Source organism: Auxenochlorella protothecoides (assembly GCF_000733215.1).
Source record: "Auxenochlorella protothecoides strain 0710 unplaced genomic scaffold scaffold97, whole genome shotgun sequence".
NCBI classification, from domain to species: Eukaryota; Viridiplantae; Chlorophyta; class Trebouxiophyceae; order Chlorellales; family Chlorellaceae; genus Auxenochlorella; species Auxenochlorella protothecoides.
The window spans coordinates 1-19962 of NW_011934187.1; the positions used below are offsets into that span (position 1 = coordinate 1).

General features: G+C 63.0%; 8 protein-coding genes across 8 annotated transcripts; 4 read left to right on the top strand and 4 right to left on the bottom strand.

The window, feature by feature from the left end:
• Positions 1 to 4273: 4273 nt before the first annotated feature.
• F751_6762 (hypothetical protein) lies at positions 4274 to 7431 on the bottom strand (the record flags this gene model as incomplete). The annotated part of the gene is made up of 6 exons (XM_011398370.1): positions 4274 to 4680; positions 4913 to 5043; positions 5344 to 5482; positions 5760 to 5883; positions 6302 to 6623; positions 7286 to 7431. The coding sequence occupies 6 exons, from the start codon at positions 7429 to 7431 to the stop codon at positions 4274 to 4276; spliced, it is 1269 nt and encodes a 422-aa protein (XP_011396672.1).
• Positions 7432 to 7979: 548 nt separating this feature from the next.
• On the top strand, positions 7980 to 9321 carry F751_6763 (hypothetical protein; the record flags this gene model as incomplete). Its single annotated transcript, XM_011398371.1, has 4 exons — positions 7980 to 8075; positions 8378 to 8497; positions 8611 to 9114; positions 9205 to 9321. The coding sequence occupies 4 exons, from the start codon at positions 7980 to 7982 to the stop codon at positions 9319 to 9321; spliced, it is 837 nt and encodes a 278-aa protein (XP_011396673.1).
• Positions 9322 to 9731: 410 nt separating this feature from the next.
• On the bottom strand, positions 9732 to 9968 carry F751_6764 (hypothetical protein; the record flags this gene model as incomplete). The annotated part of the gene is made up of 1 exon (XM_011398372.1): positions 9732 to 9968. The coding sequence occupies one exon, from the start codon at positions 9966 to 9968 to the stop codon at positions 9732 to 9734; it is 237 nt and encodes a 78-aa protein (XP_011396674.1).
• Positions 9967 to 10209, top strand: F751_6765 (hypothetical protein; the record flags this gene model as incomplete). Its single annotated transcript, XM_011398373.1, has 1 exon — positions 9967 to 10209. The coding sequence occupies one exon, from the start codon at positions 9967 to 9969 to the stop codon at positions 10207 to 10209; it is 243 nt and encodes an 80-aa protein (XP_011396675.1).
• A 1807-nt stretch (positions 10210 to 12016) lies between these two features.
• F751_6766 (GTP pyrophosphokinase) lies at positions 12017 to 14584 on the top strand (the record flags this gene model as incomplete). The annotated part of the gene is made up of 4 exons (XM_011398374.1): positions 12017 to 12748; positions 13181 to 13753; positions 14012 to 14215; positions 14291 to 14584. 4 exons carry the CDS (start codon positions 12017 to 12019, stop codon positions 14582 to 14584), a joined length of 1803 nt encoding a protein of 600 aa, XP_011396676.1.
• A 646-nt stretch (positions 14585 to 15230) lies between these two features.
• On the top strand, positions 15231 to 17260 carry F751_6767 (hypothetical protein; the record flags this gene model as incomplete). Its single annotated transcript, XM_011398375.1, has 7 exons — positions 15231 to 15513; positions 15769 to 16156; positions 16435 to 16474; positions 16621 to 16687; positions 16801 to 16874; positions 17002 to 17079; positions 17186 to 17260. 7 exons carry the CDS (start codon positions 15231 to 15233, stop codon positions 17258 to 17260), a joined length of 1005 nt encoding a protein of 334 aa, XP_011396677.1.
• A 228-nt stretch (positions 17261 to 17488) lies between these two features.
• F751_6768 (40S ribosomal protein S15) lies at positions 17489 to 18486 on the bottom strand (the record flags this gene model as incomplete). The annotated part of the gene is made up of 3 exons (XM_011398376.1): positions 17489 to 17614; positions 17819 to 17999; positions 18356 to 18486. 3 exons carry the CDS (start codon positions 18484 to 18486, stop codon positions 17489 to 17491), a joined length of 438 nt encoding a protein of 145 aa, XP_011396678.1.
• A 563-nt stretch (positions 18487 to 19049) lies between these two features.
• F751_6769 (NEDD8-conjugating enzyme Ubc12) lies at positions 19050 to 19781 on the bottom strand (the record flags this gene model as incomplete). The annotated part of the gene is made up of 4 exons (XM_011398377.1): positions 19050 to 19214; positions 19339 to 19455; positions 19569 to 19647; positions 19738 to 19781. 4 exons carry the CDS (start codon positions 19779 to 19781, stop codon positions 19050 to 19052), a joined length of 405 nt encoding a protein of 134 aa, XP_011396679.1.
• Between the last annotated feature and the right edge of the window lie 181 nt (positions 19782 to 19962).

The window sequence follows — 19962 nt, forward strand, 5'->3', positions numbered from 1 at the left end:
AAAAGGGCCCGAAAACGAAAACCGGGGTTTCCCCAAATTGTGGCCTAGTAACCGTGCAACCCCTTAACCTCACCTTGAGCTACAGCAGACCATTCTTGGTGATGAAACCTAAATATAGAATACCGGCATCTTCGAAACTACAGTAGATACACAATTTTCACCGTGCGTTCGTGGAACAGCAGATCGCGACTTCCGTCTGATCCTGGAGAATTCCCGGCGGTACCTTTAGCTGCCGTCCGGTCCGCAGCCGGATCATTTCTTCAACATACCTTGCCGGGGGAGTACATCTATCCAAGTTCACAGCAATTCTCATCACTCGTCTCCTGGACTTGTAAGAAGACACAGTACCCTGCGACGGCAGTTTAGTGACAACCGAGTTCGCAGGAACCTCTGGGACACAAACGCTTGCAGAATTTCAAGAGTCATAGAAGGGCCCCAATCTTGCCGCGATGGGGAGGCAGACATATAATCGGGTTATTGTAGCCGCGCTCATCATCCTGTCTGGTGCTGCTATCATTTCGGTGAGAGAGTTTTGCCTTACGGGCTTGCGAGGGGAAGGAGTGTCTGCAGCCAATTTCCACCACAGAGGGCTTTCGCAGTCGCCAAATCTTCCTCGAACCCACAGGGAGCCTGCGACTCGACGTTTGTTGCTCTTCCCAGTGCCATGTGAGTTGTAGGTGGGTGGATGGTCGCCGGGAATGGTAGCCGAGCAAGCGTCCGGCATCTCTCCCGTACGCATCCGGTGGGCTGCCTGCGTGTAGGCGTTGCATGGTTCCCATGAGTCCTTACTGAGGCCATTTGTATCGGAATGCTCCCTTACAGCTCACTCATACACACCCATGCAGACTGGGTTCCCATGTCGAGTTTCTGACTGAGGACAGTGCCACCGCCTACTGCAAGTAGGAGGAAGGACAGAAATCGAGGAACACTGCATAAAAGTGTCTGCGGATGATTCTGAACGCCGGGTGATAACACTACAAAAGAATGCGGATTGCAATGACAACTTGTGACAGTCGCCCTCACTTTCAAACCTCCCCTCATCCTACCAATAGGCGGAAGGGCTTTAGCAAGGCGGGGAGTGTGCGGACGTCGACCCTGAATATTTTGGGTCTGTCTATGAGTGCCGTCCGCATCAGTCCGACAGAGCTGGTGACGCCCCGCTCTACCAAAGTGATTGTGGCGGTGGAGTGCCTCAAGCCTGGGCAGACGGCTTGCACAGCAGATAGCAATGGCAACATCGGATCCGGCAACAGGGGCAAGCGCAACTTTGGCACCAACAATGTAGGAGACGACAACATTGGTGAGTGGGGAGGTTCGGATGCGGACATCTTATGTTGAACCGCCTGCGGCGGTGTGCAGGTAACACCGCCTCCCATACCTGATCATGCAGGGAACAGAAACACAGGCTCTTCCAACTGGGGAGATAATAACAGGGGGACCAGCAACCGCTGCTTTGACAAAGTGGGAGACCGCAAAGTGGTCAACGACTGCAAGCTGACAGACTTTCGTGAGCGTGCCATCAGCCTGCTAGAGCCACCCCCACCTCCCAGAACATCATTGCCGCCACCACCTCCACCCAAGCGACCGCCGTCGCCGCCACCCAAGCAACCACCGCCGTCAACCAAACGACCGCCGCCGTCACCAAAGCGATCACCGCCATCGCCCAGTCGCTCCCCTCCTCCACCCAGGCGATCCCCTCCCTCCCCTAAACGGTCCCCTCCTCCACCCAGGCGATCCCCTCCCCCCCCAAACGGTCCCCTTCTCCACCCCGGAGGGCTCCGCCTCCACCCAGACAGTCTCCCCCACCTCCAATGCGCTCCTCTCCCCCATCCGGACAATCCCCTCCCGCACCTAGGCAGTCCCCTCCCCCGCCCTGGCGGTCGCCGCCTCCCCCCTCACCGTCTCCACCTCCGCCCAACCCCCCTCCGCCACCTGCATACACAGCTCAGGGCACAGTCATGTTCAGTTCTTCAAGCGTTGTGCCAGTGATTGTCACCTTCAGTGTGACCACCAACTTCCGCCCTTTCATGATATCCTTCCAGCTGTATGATGCATACTACATACCATATTTCGGTACCTTTATGTCTCCAGACGATGACTCATTCTCCTACACGACTGCCATTGCAAACACAGACTTGACCTACAAGTCCGACTTCAGTTTTGCGACCGCAACGACCATGTCAGCGGACCTTGCCCAACAGACGGTGGTCATGCTCACCAGGCTGCCAACGCCTCCGGTCCCCGCCATCCATGCATGTGCGGCTGGCTACACACCCGTGAACAGCAAGGGAGTGTGCGACGACAGCACCGCCGTCCCAACAATCTGCTACGACGACTCCCTCACGGCCTACTGCGCCTCTGGCCCCAGCCCCACGCTCCTCACCTGCGAGAGCCAGGTGTTCCCCATCTGCGGCAAGTGCACCAGCTTCCCGAGCACCAGTGTCCTCACGCTCTGCGCAGACCGTATCACCGACACGGTCATGGCGGTGTGCGTGGCTGCCCCCAGCGCTCAACCCCCACCCCCTCCCCCGCCATCACCACCCAGCCCAGCCCTCTCTCCCCCCACCGGCACCCTTGCTTGGTCTGACATCGAGTTCCACTACACCATCGACACTGGGAGCTACACAGCTAGTTCTCTGACACTGGTGATGTTTGCATCCGACAACACTGTGCTGGCAACATACACTGCAAACCCCACGTCTGCCGTGACTCAAGATACAAACATGGCGACCACCGTTGTCGCTAAGCTCTTCGCGTATGCAAAGGTGAGTGCCACGGTCGTTGGACCGCCTGATCAGCACTCCGACTTCGTACTGCTCACCTTGGTAGCGACCTCTCCCCCGCCCTCCCCTCCGCCATCTCCCCCCCCTCCTCCCTTCCCTCCAAACCCCTCACCCCCTCCTCGGTCACCACCACCCCCTCGGTCACCACCCCCTCCGCGCCCCCCCTCCCCTCCTCTTTCATCTCCCCCGCCTCAGTCACCACCACCACCTGAGTCCCCTCCCCCGCCCCAAGACCCCCAACCTCCCCCCCCGCCGTCTTAGGTGATGGTGCTTGGTGCGTGAGCACCCATTTCCACCTCCACTGGCAACATCACCATTATGGCCACCAAGCTCTATACTCTAGCTCGAGCCATGGCCGCGACCACCCCTATGATGCACCACCTGCCAGAAATCCCTGCCCCGAGTTGAGTCATTCACCTCTCCAACCCGTTTGCCCATGTACAGGGCTTCCCTGCTCCGTGATGACACCGATCTCTGCACCCCGTGACGAGACCTTTTAACAAGCATGCTTTCCTGGCGAATTCTGTAATACATCAGGTCACATCCCATGGCAGTGCAACAAAGGCTGGAATTCTACAATCATGCAACAGCCAGTGACTCGCATGCAGCCCCTCTCCATCCAGCGATGGTGCCCCTGTGCTGCACGCACCCTTGCCCAAGCCCAATCTAGCCTGGTCCAGCGTCTGGTCTGTCGTTACATCTGTGTATTACCTTCTGCTCGAGCGACATGTCTGCTCTGGGTGCCTGGGAGAAAGCACTGACGGTGGGGCGAGGGGCGTCCAACATAAGAGGGGCACATGCCGTTCACAGCACTCCGTGCCTCCGGAAGTGTTGCGCCCGGCCTGCTGCTCAGCGCCCCAGATGCGAGTGCCCCATCGTGGAGCACGAGGCGAGCTCATGCCCTCTTCGGAGCCTGCACGTCCTAGCATCCATACTCGATACTCTGGGACACCATGCAGTCCTGAAAGTGGGGGTGACATCGACACAAAGGATGGGGCAGGAGCATGTGCACCTGCGACACAGGCGTCCTGTCGCTCGACGTAGTCCCCGTTGCCATGCACGAGGGAATCCCCACCACCAGCGCCCCCCGCACCTGCATGGACGGTGCTGCGCTCCCACGCCCACCCTGTCCGCCACTCATCCCAGCAGGTACGGCCCTGCGTGTGCTGTGCCCCTGCGAGCGTGGGTGCTGGGAGGGCCCATCGCCCGGCAGGGAGTTGGACAGGTCCTCCAGGATGCAGGAGATGGTGTCCACCACGTCGTCCAGCCCCGGCGCGGGCCCCGGAGTGCCGCCAGGCGCGGTGCCCGAGATGGGCTGCAGAGGCTGGGAGGCGGCGCCGCAGTCACCCGCCCTGGACCAACACCTGCGAGGCAGGCTGTCGAGCAATACGTTGTCTGGAGACGTGATGGGGAGTCTGGGAGGCACACACGAGAGGCTGATCAGAAGCCCAGGGGCCCAGGATGCCCCAGATCATCTGTAGCCGTGCAGCTCATTCCCCGCTTCCGGCCCTCGGCAGCCTCGATCGGCCGTGCCCGCCCAGCACGCACCGTTTGGGGGGCGGGCCTGCCTTCTCACGATGCCCAGCGCCGCCCTCGGTCATCTCCAGCAGACTCTCCAAGTTGAGGGGCCCCAGGTCAGCGGGCGCGCCCTCCCCGGCCCGCTTCCTGGACGCCTGGCTTGCTCTCCCCTCCCCGGCCCCGCACTGCTCCTGCGATTGACCCTGGCGCGGCCGGCCCCCCGCCTGGCTCTGGTGGGCGAGCGGGGGCTGGGCTGCAGCGCGTCTCCCGGGGTGGTACTCTTTTTCGGGCTGCAGCAGGCCGGCGGTAATGCTGTCCACCAGCCAGTCTGCGGTCACCGGCGTCACTCCAAATGCCGCGCAGTGCTTGTACTTCTCCCCTGGACATGGCAGCGAGGGGTCGTGTGGAGTCAGGGGTCCTGGCGGCCCTGCCGCATCAAGAGGGCCCGTGCTCGGGGCATGCATCTGCTCAGGCACTTCCGATGAGGCGGCTCTGCCTCCGTGCGGCGTCAAACCACTGCTCGCCAGCTGCACCAGGCAAACGGCAAGCACAGGGCCACAGGCCACCAGTTTGAGACATCTGCACCTGGCACGCCCTCCAACCCCCCTCACCCACGGCCTCTGGTAGGACCAGGTGTGTGTTGGCGCGCGTCATGGCTTCCGAGCTGTGCGTGCCACCCACCAGCTGGACTGAAAAGTTGATGGCGGAGCGCACATGCACGTCGTAACCGGAGATGCAGATTCTGCGGGGCCAAAAGGACGGGGATGGGGATGGGGAAATCCAAGAGCAGGAGATAAGGGCCTGGGCAGGAGGGCTGTGACGGTCGTGCCCTTGGAGTTGTGCGGCGGATACACACGCAAGGTGTGGTCGCAGACCATGACCAGACGCCGGGAGGTGGGCTGCTGAGGGTCAGAGCCATGCGGCTGGCAAATCAGAACGCAGTAGAGGCCTACATCCGCCTGCCTGCAGGGCACTGCGCTCATTGCTTCCCTCGCTGCCCCTTCCCCCTCCTCGCAATGGCACAATGCGCATGCACCAGTACCTGAGCTTCTCCACCCCAGGCAGGGGAAAGGGGTAGGGTAGGGGCCGGTAGCAGGGAGCTCCTCTGCTGTGCGGCACGAGCTTGCCTGCCAGCAGGCTGCACTCCATCCAGTACGACGTCACACGATGGTCCTCCGGCACTGGCCACCACCAGCGCAGCAAGGGGGAGGGTCAGCGTCCCGGTTACCAAGATGTCTCTTGGCCAGCACACTGGGTCTCCCAGGACTTCACAGGAACTGCCGTCTTCCCCTCCCCCTGTCTCCAATCCCCGCCGGCATGCAGATGGCAGCCAGACTCCTGGATCCGGCATCCCAAAGGGCATACCATGCCTGCATCCCACGGCGGAGTGGTGAGCGCAGCTGCACTCATCAAGCCCGGCCACCCTGGCCACCCGATACCCCTCTGCTTCCCGCTCACCGTAGGTAAAGTCACTGGAGGCAGAGCAGAGCGCCTTGACCTGCGCATGCGTGAGGCTGGCGGGGCAGAGTGCATACGCCACCTCGCGGGAAGGCACCGTGTGGACCGTGCTCTCGTGGAATATCTGCGAGGGACCGGCATTGTCGGGGGTGGGGTTGTGGCTGGTCCCTGTCCTGCCCATGCATCCCGATGCAGATCAAGGCGAAGAATACTCGGTGTTGGTATCTCCCCGGCCAGGGATGTCTTCGCGGGCCGGCTCCGGCACGCCCTGGACCCTCACCTTTCCCCCTTGAGATTTAATCACTTGGCGGGCCCGCGCAAGCTCCTCCGGGTTGCACAGCGCTGACAGTGTAAAGTAGCGACCCACAAGGATGCCGGCATGGCCCTTGCTTGCCTCCGACGCCGACTGCTCCGCCGTGCCGGACGACATACCGGCCTACAGAATGGAGCGACGAGCGAGCTTGGCTCTGGTTCCAGGGCGCCAGGCACCCTCTCCACCCGCTGGCGGGATCCCTCCCAGACCCCAGCCAGCCCCGACCCACCATGGCGATCGCCCCGGCTCCCCCTCTTGCTCCAGGAGGGGCTCGGAAGTGGTAGGGCCTACATGCCAGGATGCAGCCCTTCTTCACGCAGTCCAGCAGCCAGTCTAGGCACACCACCTGCAACGAGGCGTTCCCCGAGGCCACGGCAGCCACACGCCGCGCGTCCGTGTCGCTCAGTGCCCCGCCGACGATGACATGGGTCAGCAGCGGGTGTGGGGCCGCAAACCTCTTGGCAGCCACGCGGCGTATTGCCTGCAGCGCCTGCAGCTGCTCCTGAGGCCCACACCCCACCAGCCAGAGGTAGCAGGCATCCATGCACAGGCTCATCGGGCCGGCGGAGGGATCTGAGAGGGCGGGGGGGCGACTGCTGGGCTGGAGGACACTCGTCGGCAGCAGGGAAGAGCCTGATGTTGGGGCTGCAGCACCGCTCCCATCGCGGGTCTGCTCCAGCATGCTGTGTGGGGATGGAAGCAAGAAGTCAACTGCATGACGATAGGGTGCCTAGCAGTCATTGCTTTGCTGCACTGAGCAAAGTATTGAATGACAGAGGCCCAGAGTGGATTCATGCAACTTGTCCGGGGCGAAAGCATGCCTACACCCAGACAATCCCTTTGCTAGCACAGCAGTAGAATAAAAGCCTGCTGGAGGGGTTGAGCATGGTGTGCGCTCTCCTCGAGTGCATTGCATGGACCACTTCCCACCCCCCGACCTTTTCTCGGAGAGGGTATCCCAGACACACCTGGCCGAGGGGTTTGGGTCTGCGTTCTCATCCGAACATGGGAAGTCCAGTTCTGGGGGGCAGAAGCCATGCGAAACACTGGACTGTACCCAGGCTGGCGAGACACATACGATGTCATGGGTCAGGGCAAACCTGGGGTGGGAAGGGTCATGACTCTGCGACTGCATTCGAGGTTCGAATGCCCAGGCGGGCAAAGTGCCTCCCAGGCACCGCGTCACGGCACGCTGGAAAGACTACGCGCACACCTGTACTTGTCGCTCTGGGTGGTGCAGGTGACCAGGTGGGTGCAGCGCCGGTCCAGGGCTGCAGAGTGCCGCCCATTGTGTGCCTCCACCAGCTGGACCAGGTCCTGCTTCTCCGACGAGCCAAGGCCCGACAGGCAGATCGTCATGCCTGAGAAGCATGGCAGGCGGTGAGGATGATGTGCCAGGAGGCGTCCCGCGCTGACGCAGGCTGTTACCCAGTCGGGGGTCACGGCAGGGATGTCGGGGCGAGAGAGGCGGCACAGTCTGCTTCCTGTAGCCAGGGCGGATCGCGTCACCACCACATCAGGGGGCGATTCCACCGAAAAAACGGTGATGAGGGTGGCACCCTCCTCCCTCAGATGCTGCACCAGTCGGTCCCTCTCCGCGACAGTCACGGCTGTGCAAAGGACGCGATGCCCTGCAAACAAGCCTCGCGACGGCGACATCGCTGAGGCGAGCCACCAGATTCCTCTCCCTCGGTGCTAGGATGGTCCTTCAGCGGCGTACAGGACACCCATCATCGCCGAGGATCATCTGCGTGTGTCAGGGCGCGAGGTATTGAATTCTTCTGGCGCGCGAGCGCAAGAAAGGGAGCCGGAGTGTTGGACGCAGAGACCTAGCAAGGACTCGACAGGGCCACGCCTGCTCCTCTTCCTGGATGACCGCAAGAGCTTCTCACGGAACTCTTGACAACATGACTCGCCGACCGCTCCTGCTGGCAGCCGTGTGCCTGCTCGTGGCTGCTGGCCCAAGCTTTGTCACAGCCCACGAAGATGTAGAGGGAGTGGAGGTACGTCGAGGTCGACGCTTGCGCCTGCCATGCCCTTGAGTGATACATTTTCACGTATATCACTTTCTGGTGCATATAGGTGCAGCATGATGTCCCTGTAGCTGGCGATGCAGCCTGCACCGCGGACCTTGCGTCTGCCAGCGAGGAAGTGGCAGTCCTCAAGGGCCGGGTGGAGGCTCTGACAGCCAAAGCAGAGGTAGAGGGATGTGCCAGGGTTTGAGGTCACCACTTCTGGCCATACACGTGTTGTACGTCGCTATGCAAGCCATAGTATTCCCCTGTGCCCCCCCCTCCCCAACCAGGCTACCCACATCCAGCTCAAGAAGCAGATCTCAGGTCTTAACTCCGAGATCGCGGCCCTCAAGCAGAGCGTCAAGACGACCGAGTCTGAGCGTGACGCCCTGTTTCAGGATCTGCAGCAGGTACCGGCTGTGATGGTGCCCAGGCCGATCGTCCAGGCCACCCCACGCATGCCTCTCCCCTTCTGCCTTGGCGCAAGATCCCGAGCGATGTTGCCCCACGCTGTTCCCCACAGACCAACAACGTGCTGGCTGCGCTGCGCCTGGAGCAGGAGTCCTCCCCCGTCCCCGCCTCCGTCGTGCTCTTCTTCGCCAAGCTGCGCCCCCTCCAGCAGCAGGCCCAGGCGGTCTGGGCCGACAGGGTCCAGCCGCATGCCTCGCTGGCCGTCGACAGGGCCAGGCTGTACACCGCCCAGGCCCGCACCTGGGCGGCGACCCGGGCCTTCCCAGCCTGGAACGAGGCGCTGCACAGGGGACGCGCCCTGGCGTCAGACCTGCACACCCGCCTGGCCTCCCACGAGACCCTGGGCGCGCACTACGGCACCCTGCACCGCCACGTCAGCATCGCCGGGGCCAAGGCCCAGGAGCTATACGCCCAGGCGGCGGCGCACGCAGCGCGAGCAGCGACGGAGCTGGAGACACTGCTCGCCGCCCAGCTGCGGCGTTACCCCAGCACGGCCCCCCTAGCGGTGAAGCCATACCCCGCCGTCATCGTCAAGGGTCTGCTCTGGCTCCCTCTGGTGTGGCAGGGTGGGGCCGGGGGGGCCCGAGGGGGGCATGGGCCCTGGCATCTTCCCTGCCTTGCTTGATCAACCCGCCATCCCTCGCAGGTGGCGCTGGTCCTGTCCCTGCTTGGGGCCGGCAAGGGCAAGCGCTCGGGCAGGAAGGCCCAGAATGGAACTCCTCGTTCGGCGAAGAAGAACAAGGTGGGTGAGCCCAAGGATTGAGCGCGAGAGAAGGGAAGCGGGGGACGCGTGCCTAGCTCTGGACGACGCAGGATGAGAGGGAGGCAGATGGGGAGGGCGATGTGCTGCAGGCGACACCCTGCTTCTCAAGAATGGGGGCCGACAATATCCTATCCGCACCCCGCACAGAACAAGAAGCACTGAAGTGACCTGCTGTCCTCTTCCTTCCACCCTGCTGCATTCGCGTGCTCCTTCGGTTTAGACTAGTTTGTACATGTAAGGCGTCAGGCCCAGTCATCACGAAATCTCAACATCCAATCCGCTCCCACCCCCATGATTTCACTACGGTATGGAGAAGCCAGGCCTGAAAACTCGTGTTCTCAAAACTAAACAATGGGCCCCCAATGGGAGAAAGAGGATACGTATGAAATGGTCTTTGGGCCAGCTCATCCTCATTGCTTGAGTTCGTCCAGCAGCTCCTCCACATCCTCTGTATTCACAGCGGCGTACTGCACGTATCCGCCTTGTCGGTTGTGGAGCCGGACAGACGGGCCGACCTTGCAGTAGCCCTGGCATTTGGACGCCTGGACGCAGGCGCCCTGGGCTGCCTCCTCAAACGCAGCCAGCAGCGCGGCAGAGCCCTTGCGACCGCACGACTTGTCCTGGCACACGGACACCGTAGGCTGCATGGCCTTGACTGCAGTCCGCCGAGCGGCTCGCGATGTCGTGGGCTCCTCGCTGTCAGAGCTGGAGCCGCTGCTGCTTGTGCTGCTCGTCGACGATGTCGAGCTCCCGGCAGTGTACAGGGTTGTCTGCTGGGGGCTTGCAGCTCCACTCACCCATGAGACTCGGCCATGGGCGGTGGTGCTGGCGCTCGTAAGACCACCGCCACACATGGTTTGGTGTGTCAGGTTGGGTGGGGTCCCTTGACATGAGAATGCACGACTCCTTCGGCTGTCGCCTCTGCGAGGTGGAGGCCGAGGTTATCCATGAGCTCCTCGTTGGGGGTGAGGCATGTTATGCAGACGTAATCAGTGTCCCAACCCACCTGACGAGCGCCAGGGCCTGCGACCCCCCGCAGGCTCCACATCGTGAATGCACCGCGGCCGCGGTGTTCATCGTGCCACTCAGCATGGCGACGCTATTCTTCAGAACTGCGGGGCAATTACTCCTTCAATGTCCATAATTGGCCCCTGTAGATGCGCTTGCACGACATGTCCCATGTTTGCGCCCGGTCCCTTTCTTGAGGGAAGGTCCCTGGCAGCTGTGGGCCCTACAGGAATTGTTAGGTTTCGTGGTGTATCACGCATGAAGCAACCAAGACATGCAGTAATGACATGTTCTACCATCTTGAGAGCGGGATTGTGAAAGTACACAGCTGCATCCGCAACAGGCTGGGGAGTCTGGGATACATGCTGAGCGACCCTTGTGCAAGACATCCTATAGGAATTTGCTACAGTGGAGGTGGGTGCAGGCTTGAGCTTCTCTATCAAGACCAGGGGAGTTCCACATCCGGCTGATTGCTCAAATGCACTCCCCCCGCCGTGTCCTTCGAGATACAGTTTGCAACATGCTGTAGGTAATTTGGTCCCCCGCCTGGCATCGTGTGACTCGACTGACTCGATATTGAAGGAGCTGCCTAAGCACCACCTTCTAAGCCCCCAACCTGCTGGGTGCGTAACGCTCCTGCATGGAGTGTGAACGGTCCCTGACGTGCGCCCACCTGAAAGCTTCTGCCCATCAGACTATCATTCAGCCTTGTCCCAGACCTCCAGCCTGTGCAGCAGCTAGCCAGAGCAAGCTGCAGTGACACCGCACATTCTGAATGGTCGATGGATTCTTACGACACTGGATATAGGAGTATGCGCTTGTGTTGAGTCGCAGCCTCTGCATGTCAATACATGCACCGTACAGAAAAGCAGGGTGATAGGCCGATCCCGTGCGCTGTCAGGATCAGCAACGTTGAGTGCTGTCGTCAAAGACATGAAATTCTCGATCCTGAAGAGGAGACGGCTATCATCGTCCTTGGAAATTCCATTCTACGTCAGCTTCTACTTGAACAGGTCTGCCGTTCTCCGAATCTCCCGAAATCTTTCTGGCCCCTGATTGTCCCCGGTCATACTTCCACGGGGAAGGCGCACTTGTGGAGCTCCATCCTTGCAACGTGACCTTCCAAGTAGACAGGAGCTCCGCTGCTTCAGTCTGTAGGATACTCCTACTCGATCCGTGAGCAAAGGCCACGCTATCGGCTGCCTTCGACGCTCTGTGGGCACCTCTCGGAGAATCACCTGACGCTCGCGCGGAGGGTATTCTCCGACATCCTTGCCCCTCCCGGAAGCCCAGATTCCACCACTCGAAGAGGTCAGACACGTGTACGCGCAACTGTGGTGCCTTGAGTTTTGACGGAACAGGGAGCCCTTGCGGTCCGCGTTTTGAGTTCCCTTACCCCAGCCCCGCGCGCGAGGGTCTTGCGACTGGTCCTTGTTGAGCTGCTTGCGTCGATCGCCACACGTGCTCGACCTGTTTTGTTTGCATGTCACCGTATCCCGCTCCAATCCCTCGCCCGACCCTCTCCTCAGGTCAGCACGGGTGGCCCGGCGGGATGACCCCCCCTCTCCTCTCGGCCGCGCCCCCTCCATCGGGCAGCAGCATGGCGCAGCAGCAGCCTCGCCCCCCCTCCGCGGGTGGCCAGGTCAAGTCTCGTCCCCTGCACTCGGGCAGCTGGAAAATCAGCCCAATGGAGGAGGGCCTGAAAGGCGGCAGCAGCTACTGCCGCGGCAGCTGCGACGCGCGCTCCGGCTCCTACCGGCGCCCATCCCTGGAGTCCCAGGCACCGCCAAGCACCAGCAGCGGGACGGTGCGCAGTGTGCTGCCCCGGGCCCCGCTGCCCTCCTCCATCCCGCGCGCGGCCTCCTTCGTCAAGGTGGAGGGCTTCACCGCGGGCGTCGCTTCTCAAGGTGAAGGCGGTGCTTGGGCGGCCGCCCCGTCCACGCCTCTGCCCATCAGCCCCCGCGGCGGCGGCGCCGCCGCCTCGAGCCCCTCCCCGCCCCATGTACTGGCGAGCCTGCTGACGCGCCAGCTGTCTCTCAGCGCGGGCCGCAGCCCCGACTCCCTCCTCTTCCCCCAGCTCGCCACGCGCGGCGGGCCGGCGGCAGCGCCCGCCGGCACGCCGGGCGGCAGCGAGAGCGCCGCGGCCCCGCGCCCCGCCCCCGCTCGCCCCTCGGCGCCCCCGCCCCGAGACCTGCTGGCGCGCCACGCCGCGCGCTGGCCGGCCTTCGCGGCGCCCGTCGTGCAGAGGGCCTGGACGGCTGCGGCCGCCGCGCTGGAGGTGGAGGCCCTGCTGCTGGCTGCGGATGCCGCCGCGTGCCTGGCCGCGCTGGGCGCCGCGCCCGCAATCGTGGCCGCCGCGCTGCTGCACGCCGCGCCCCGGGGCGTGGTCGACGCCGCCGGCGCGGAGGTGGCGGAGACGGTGCGCTCCGCGGCGCACCTGGAATCCCTGGTGGCGGCCGCCTACCGCGCTGGCAGCCCCGACGCGGGCCCGGAGGGCCCGGGCGAGCGGGGGCCGGACGACTGCGTGCTGGGCGACCCCGCCCGGCTGGCCGCCACCCTGGGCGCCGCGCCCTGCGAGGCCAACGGCGCCCTGGTGACCATGCTCGTCGCCATGGACGGCGCGCAGGGCGCGCTGCTGGTCACGCTGGCCTCCAAGCTTGCGGCGCTCAGCGAGGCCTCCTCCTGCGCGGCGGGTGGGACCCCAGGCCCCCAGGGCGGTGCGGCGGCGGCCGCATCCGCCTGGGCAGGCACCCCGCCCCGCGCCGGGGCCGCGCCGACGCTGGCGCTGGCGCGCGAGGCGCAGGCGGTCTGGGCGCCCGTGGCCAACCGCCTGGGCGTCTGGTCGCTCAAGGCCGGGCTGGAGGACGCGGCCTTCGGGGCGCTGGCCCCACGCGCCGCGGGCGCGCTGGCGTCGACGCTGGCCGCTGCGCAGGCGCCGGCCGCGCTGTGCGCGCTGCGCGCCGAGCTCGCGGCCCTGCTCGCCCGCGCGGACGTCCGCACGCTGGAGATCGCGGCGCGGCCCAAGCACCTTGCCGGCGTGGCGGGGAAGATGGCCGCGCGTGGGCTGGCCGACGCGCGGCTCGTCGCCGACGCGCGCGGCCTGCGCGTCGTCGTCGACGGCGGCAAGGACGCGTGCTACCGCGCGCTGGCCGCGGTCCAGCGCGCTTGGGGCGAGGCCGCGCCGCACAAGGACTACGTGCGCTCGCCCAAGCCCAACGGATACCGCTCCCTGCACGCCATCCTGCACGCGCCGGGGGGAGGGTTGGTGGAGGTCCAGGTCCGCTCCGCCAAGATGCACTTCCTGGCCGAGTACGGGACGGGGACTGCGCACTGGCAGTATAAGGAGGGCGGCAAGGGGCTGAGCAGGCGGCGCCAGGAGGCACGCCCGCCCCGACGCGCCTGTATCAGAGGCCTCCTGGGCCAAGTACCGCCTGGCGCAGCAGGTACGTGGCTGGTAGCTTGTGGGGGGGGAGGGGTGGCGGGGTGGCCGGTTCGAGAGCGTGTGCCTGCCAGGGGACCATGTCAAGGGGCCCGGTGTAGTTGCTTCGTTCTCCATGGAGTCGATACATTCAATGTTGTCGCATGGGGAAGTCCCACCCTGTTCTCGCATGAATACCCAATCCTGCCTCCACCGCCCATGCTCCTGTCTGACCTCCCTGAAAACACCCCTTCATTCGTGCAGTTGGCGAGCTCGCCCACGCCTCACGTCGCCAGCCCCCGGTCCTTCTGGGGCCTGGATGGTGCGGTGGCCAGCAACAGCTGCCCGCCCTTGCCCTCGGCCAGGCCCCAGGGGTCGCCGCCCAGCCCTCCCCTGGACGCGCGTTTCGAAGCCTACCTCCTGGCCTCGGGCCAGAAGCCGGTGCCCCCCGCCCCGGAGCGCGTACTGGTGTGCGTGGTTCGGCCGGCGCCGGCCGCGGCCGGCGCCGCCCCCGCCGCCCCGCTCCCGGCCTCCGTGCTGGAGGTGGAGGCCGGCACCACCCTGGCGCGGCTGGCCAAGAGCCTGGGCGGCCGCGTCACGGTCACGCGCGGCGGCCTGGCGCTGAACAGTGCAGCCGGCCTCCGGCTCTGCATGGGGGACATGGTGAGGCTCGTGCAGACAACAGCCCCCGCCCCGGTGGTCTCCAACCCAACCCTGCCCCAGCCGGAGCCCCTGGCCGCCCCCCCGCGCAGCAGCAACACCGTGGTGCCCTTCCCCTTTCCCACCACGCTGCCGCGTGTGGCGACCACCCCGTCCACGGCAGTGGCCGCGGCGTGATGAGAAGGAGCGACGCCGATTGTATCCCCGGCCTCCTGACGACTGTGCCATACCAGACCATTTGATTCCACCCCGTTGCCTCCTCAAGGAGGGCCCCATGTATGACCCTGTACCACTAGTGCTCCCTCGTGTACCTTGCCACAACCCCTCCCTCTCGAGCAATGAACCCTGCATGAGCTTCTCGCTGCACCTGTTGTGCATGGGGATGCCCCCCCGCGCAGCTTTGGGGGTGCTGACATGCGGACAACCTTCTTCCCATACGTGTATAGAGTTTGATCTGATGCGCTGACTTTGTCTCACTAGCCCAACATTTGCTCGTCACCTGTAAGATGGTCGGTCTCGATGGTCAAGAGCATGGGCGGGGGGACCGAGTGCTGGCGTGGAAAATGTTTGAACATGAGTAAGCATGCTGACGTCCCAGCGACATCCGCACACGCCTGCCCCCGCTCCAGCCGGCTCGCCTTCTGATGCCAGCTGTAAGCCTTTGCACCACTTGGACAAGCGATCGGGTATTGTATACCACCGTCTGGCCTCTGCTCCGGCGTCCTCGGTCCCAGGGCTGGTCGCCATGTACCTGCCTAGCCTGCACCCAGGATCGCTTTACAGGACCTCTGAGTCTGCCAGGGGCATGGGATCCATGCCCAGCATGGCTTGGCCTGCAAGCACACAGGCCTTCAGCACCCCTATCGTCCCTGCCCTCGCGAGTCAGCCTGGGTACTGCGAGGCATTTGGCACCCGATCGCGCCCCGGCCTGCGTGATCTGGTTCCCGCGGTGGCATACCAGCCCAGTGAGGCCACTCCCCTGTCACAAGTTCTGCGCAACGCCGGAAAGAAGGCGCTGGGCGGTGGCATTCCCGGAGCCGCTGCCATGGGCATCCAGGTGGTGTCTCTCATGTGGCTGCGCACCACGGTCAACTACCAGTACCGATGTGAGGACTGAGGGATGGGGCAGATGGGAGAATGGGTGGGGTCAGTGGTCTGGCATCGCCGTTTGGTTCCAAGGTCTAGACTGCCATGGGGTGAGCTTTGGAGATGGGTGGCGGCGGCCAGTGCCAAGACGCCCAGTCTCCAGCCATAGCTGGCCTGGTCCAGGGGAATGATACCCTGAATGCACGGCCAGCGCATCGTCTTGACGGACATGATCCTGCACGCCACCCTGTGCCACCCCCCGCCCCTCCCCGCAGATGGCATGACCACCACGGCCGCCATGAAGACGCTGTACAAGGAGGGGGGCGTGCTCCGCTTCTACCGCGGCGTCGGCCCCGCCCTCATTCAGGGCCCCATGAGCCGCTTCGGGGACACCGCCGCCAACGCCGGCGTGCTCACGCTGCTCAACGAGTCGGCATCCACCAAGGACCTGCCCATCCCCATCAAGACTGCAGCGGCGTCGGCGGCGGCGGGCGGCTTCCGCATCTTCCTCATGCCCGTGGACGCGCTGAAGACCACCATGCAGGTGGAGGGCAAGAACGGCATCCCCATCCTCATGTCCAAGATCAGGACCGGCGGCGTCAGCGTCCTGTACCACGGAGCTCTGGCAGCCGCGGCCGCCACCTGGGCCGGACACTTCCCCTGGTGGGTTGGCAGCGGTGGGCTCCACTGCATGGGTTGCCGGGGGGTGGCTTGAGGTTGAACAGTACATCTTGGAACTCTTAGATGAGGGCATCTATACTCTGGGTTCAAGCTCTTCAGCGTTGCTGGGAGCTGCATTGGAGATGTTGATGTGTGCAATGGGACCACCGCACCCAACCAGCATGATGATCATGCTGCCCTGGGATAGACAGCACCTTGCTCAAACTAGTATTTGTTCAGAACGTCTCTCCTGCGATATGTGCTCCTCTGGCTGATTGCAGGTTTGCGACCTACAACTACCTGAACGAGGTCCTGCCCCAGGTATGTCTTGCTGCTGCACCCTGCATTCTGGGTTTGTGACTGTACTACACGTGAAGAGCGGCGGCTGCTGTCCTGCAATGAAACCCTGATACGCACCTCATCCTCCCCACCCTCATGATCCACGCACACAATCACCCTTTCTGCAGTACACCGATCTCCCAAGGAAGCTGGGTCGCTCTGCCGTCATCGGCTTCTGTGCCAGTGCCATCTCTGGTAAGTGCTGCTTGCTGCAGGACCTTGCACCGGTCCCTGCGGTGGCCGACCCTGCAGCACACGGTAAAGGCACCCTGAGTCGCCCGGCCTTTGGCCTCCCTCCCTTCCCACAGACACCGTGTCCAACTCCATCCGTGTGGTGAAGACGACCAAGCAGACTTCTGCCGTGCCCATGACGTACCCCGAAGTGCTCAAGGCAAGGGCAGCCAATTGTGCGGGATCGCCTTGCACAGAGTCGCTGCATGGAGTTCTGATGCCTGCTGCTCCTGGCAGGTGCTTCCGCTCACACTGCCGGCCTTGCACGCTCGCGACAGATGGTCATCAAGGAGGATGGCATCCTGGGCTTGATGGGCCGGGGCCTGAAGACCAAAATCCTGGCCAATGGCCTCCAGGTGGGTCAGCATCTGACGCTGCGCCGTCTCCATGATCCGTGGGCCGCTGGTGTTGCACATAGCCCTGCAGACCGCCCAACCTCCATCGCAACACGACCCCACGCAGGGCCTGCTCTTTTCCGTCCTGTGGCGCATGGGCCAGGACTTCTACAACAAGCTGGAGGCCGACAAGAGCAAGTAGACCATGGCACCACGTGGATTGGAGGGCCCGCTCGATTCAAGCTGAAGGCTCGAATGCGGCCAGGCACCTATTATCCCCGAGCCCAGGGGCGGTGTGCTGGGACGCTCTGCCCTTGGGCAGCCAATCCCTCTACCCTGGTGCCCTTCACTGTAACTCCCAGCTTCCGCCACACAGACCGCGATAAACTTGGCAGCGAGAGGATTTACAGGTGCGCAGCACGCAGCAAATCTACTTGAGGGGAATGAAGCGGGACGAGTGGGTGGCACCAATCCCGGGCTTGCCGTGCTTGACGGGCTTGTAGGAGATGGAGAACTCCGCAAGGTAGTGGCCGATCATGTCGGGCTTGATCTCGACCTGGGAGATGGAGCCGAGGGACAGTTGGAGGCTGCATGTCAACAATCAGTCACGGAATCCATAGTTGCGGCGGCTTTTCATATTTGTTGAAGAATGCAAGCCTGCCCAAGAGAATGCGCCAGGGGGAGCCCTGGTCCCTGGTCACCAGGGACTTGATCCCTTTCCTCCGGCAGTGCACGATAACTGCAGCACCCCGGCCCGCACCTGGTTGAAGGTCTTGCCGTTGTACACACCAACGATGGAGCCGATCATCTCGGGGAGGATGATCATGTTGCGCAGGTGGGTGCGCACCGCCTCGGGCTTCTCGCCGGCAGGGGTGTCCTTCTTCACGGCGCGCAGCTTCTTGATCAGAGCAAGAGCGTTGCGCTTGAGGCCGCGCTGGAACCTGGGGGGGTGGAAAGGGCGCGAATATCTGTCAGACGTGCTGGGCGGATGCTCATCTTGGGCCCGGGCGAGTTGCGATGTGGGAGGGCAGGGCAGCCTGTACTGGCTGCCAGCGCCCTCAAAGTGTCGCAGGTCCAGAGCTGCGCCAAGGTCATTGCCAGGGAAGGGCAGGCCGCCGAGGACTCCAATCGCTTATGACGCAGTCGCGAAGTTACGAGCTGCATCTCCGAGCACCCACACAGCTCCCCGCATGGAGCTCGACTCGGCGATGCAGTCGCCAGACGTGCACGGCTGTGTGAGCCGCTCCTGAATCCCATCCCCACCTTCCTCCCAACACCCAAGTGTGACAATGCGTACCTGCGGCGCTGGCGAGCGGCGAAAAGCTCCACCAGCTCATCCGTGGACATGTCCATGAGCTGCTCCAGGTCGACTCCCCTGTAGGAGTACTTCCTGAAGGTACGCTTCCTGGTGTGAGTCTCGTCCGCCATGGTTGCTGACAACTGCCGCCCGAGTTACCAGCGATGTGAAAGAGACAGGTTCCGTCGGCCTGGGCGGACTAGGCCTCTCGGCCGGCAAGCGTTTTTTCCGGGGTCGAATCCTTGAGCACTTCTTTTTATGAGCTTAGTTCTGCCGGGCCTTATGCACGAGATTCTTGCTGCAGTCAAATCAGCCCCCTGGAAGACTGTGTTGCTGATCAGCTTGGTATCCTGGGATATACTAGCCCACATTGTGCTGTATTCGAGGGTGCACAGTGTTGGCCACATACCCTGGACACTGTGCCAGGGCGTTCCGAGCTCCTACTTGCACCGGATTGGGATTCTCTGAAAGGAGTCTGCTTTGAATGTTCTGTACAAGCTTTTAGTACACCTAGCTTCCTTTCCTGCCATGGGAGTGGGGCATTCAAGCACCGGCCCATGCTCGTAGGCCCATGGTCAAATGCTCCAGCATATGGGTCAGGGCACTTGAGCTCAGACCCAGCCTTGCACCTCACTGCCAGACACAGGGCCAGCAAGTGTGCGGCAAGGCTCTGCAGCGTCTCCCCGAGCCCCCACTACAGGTGATGTCCTGATGCTGTTCCCCTGGCCGGAGGGAAGTACTCCCCTCCGATGGTGCCTCCCCGCGTGATGGTCACAGAAACGTGCCGTGCAAATGTAGACGGCGCATTCTGCATGGCCTCTGCCGCCTCCTTGTTCAGTGGATCGTCCGGATTTGGTGCCTGCATGGGAGAGGGCACTCGGCTTGATGCTCGCCAGCCTCTGTGCACCATGGATGCCTCTTGACCAGGCAAAGAGGAGCGCAATCTCCACACCCTGCCCCAAGCGCAATCCAACTCAACGCACTAGGAAGAGGAAGTTGAGGCCGTATATGAGGGAAGAGATGGTGAGCACTGGCTTCCAGTCCTCTCTAAGGATGTTGAGGCAGACGTTGCCCTCCAGGTCAATGTTGGGATGGTACACCTGCAGGGGCGGACGGGAAGAAGGGATTCCTTCTGGACATCTATTTTCAGGCTTGCATGCCAAGCATCAACTCTTCTATAGTGGGATAATTGCTGGAAGGTCGAGCCACTCACCTTTGTTAGGCACTTAACCTTTGGTGGATCGTGTGGATACGTTGGTGGCACGGTGAAGGTAAAAAGAAATGCCCCTCCCCTGGGTTGGATTGGAGAGGATACCGGAACACATCGCGCTCAGCAATAGCCATCCGCTCAGGAGTGATTTTCCATGTAGCCACCAGCTCACCGGTACATGCCCTCGTCAGGCGTCAGCACCACATCAAAGCTCATGATCTTCTCCTTGCCATTGGGGAAGGAGATTTTCACGGAGCTGGGTAGGTCCAGCTCCGATAAGTCTGAAACGTGAACAAGGTAATGTATCAGCGACAGCGAAGGGCTGATTCCTACTCCGGCCACGAATGTTGTCCAGAGCCCACGGACCTTTCTGTAGCCTGAGCTCGCCTGGGGACTG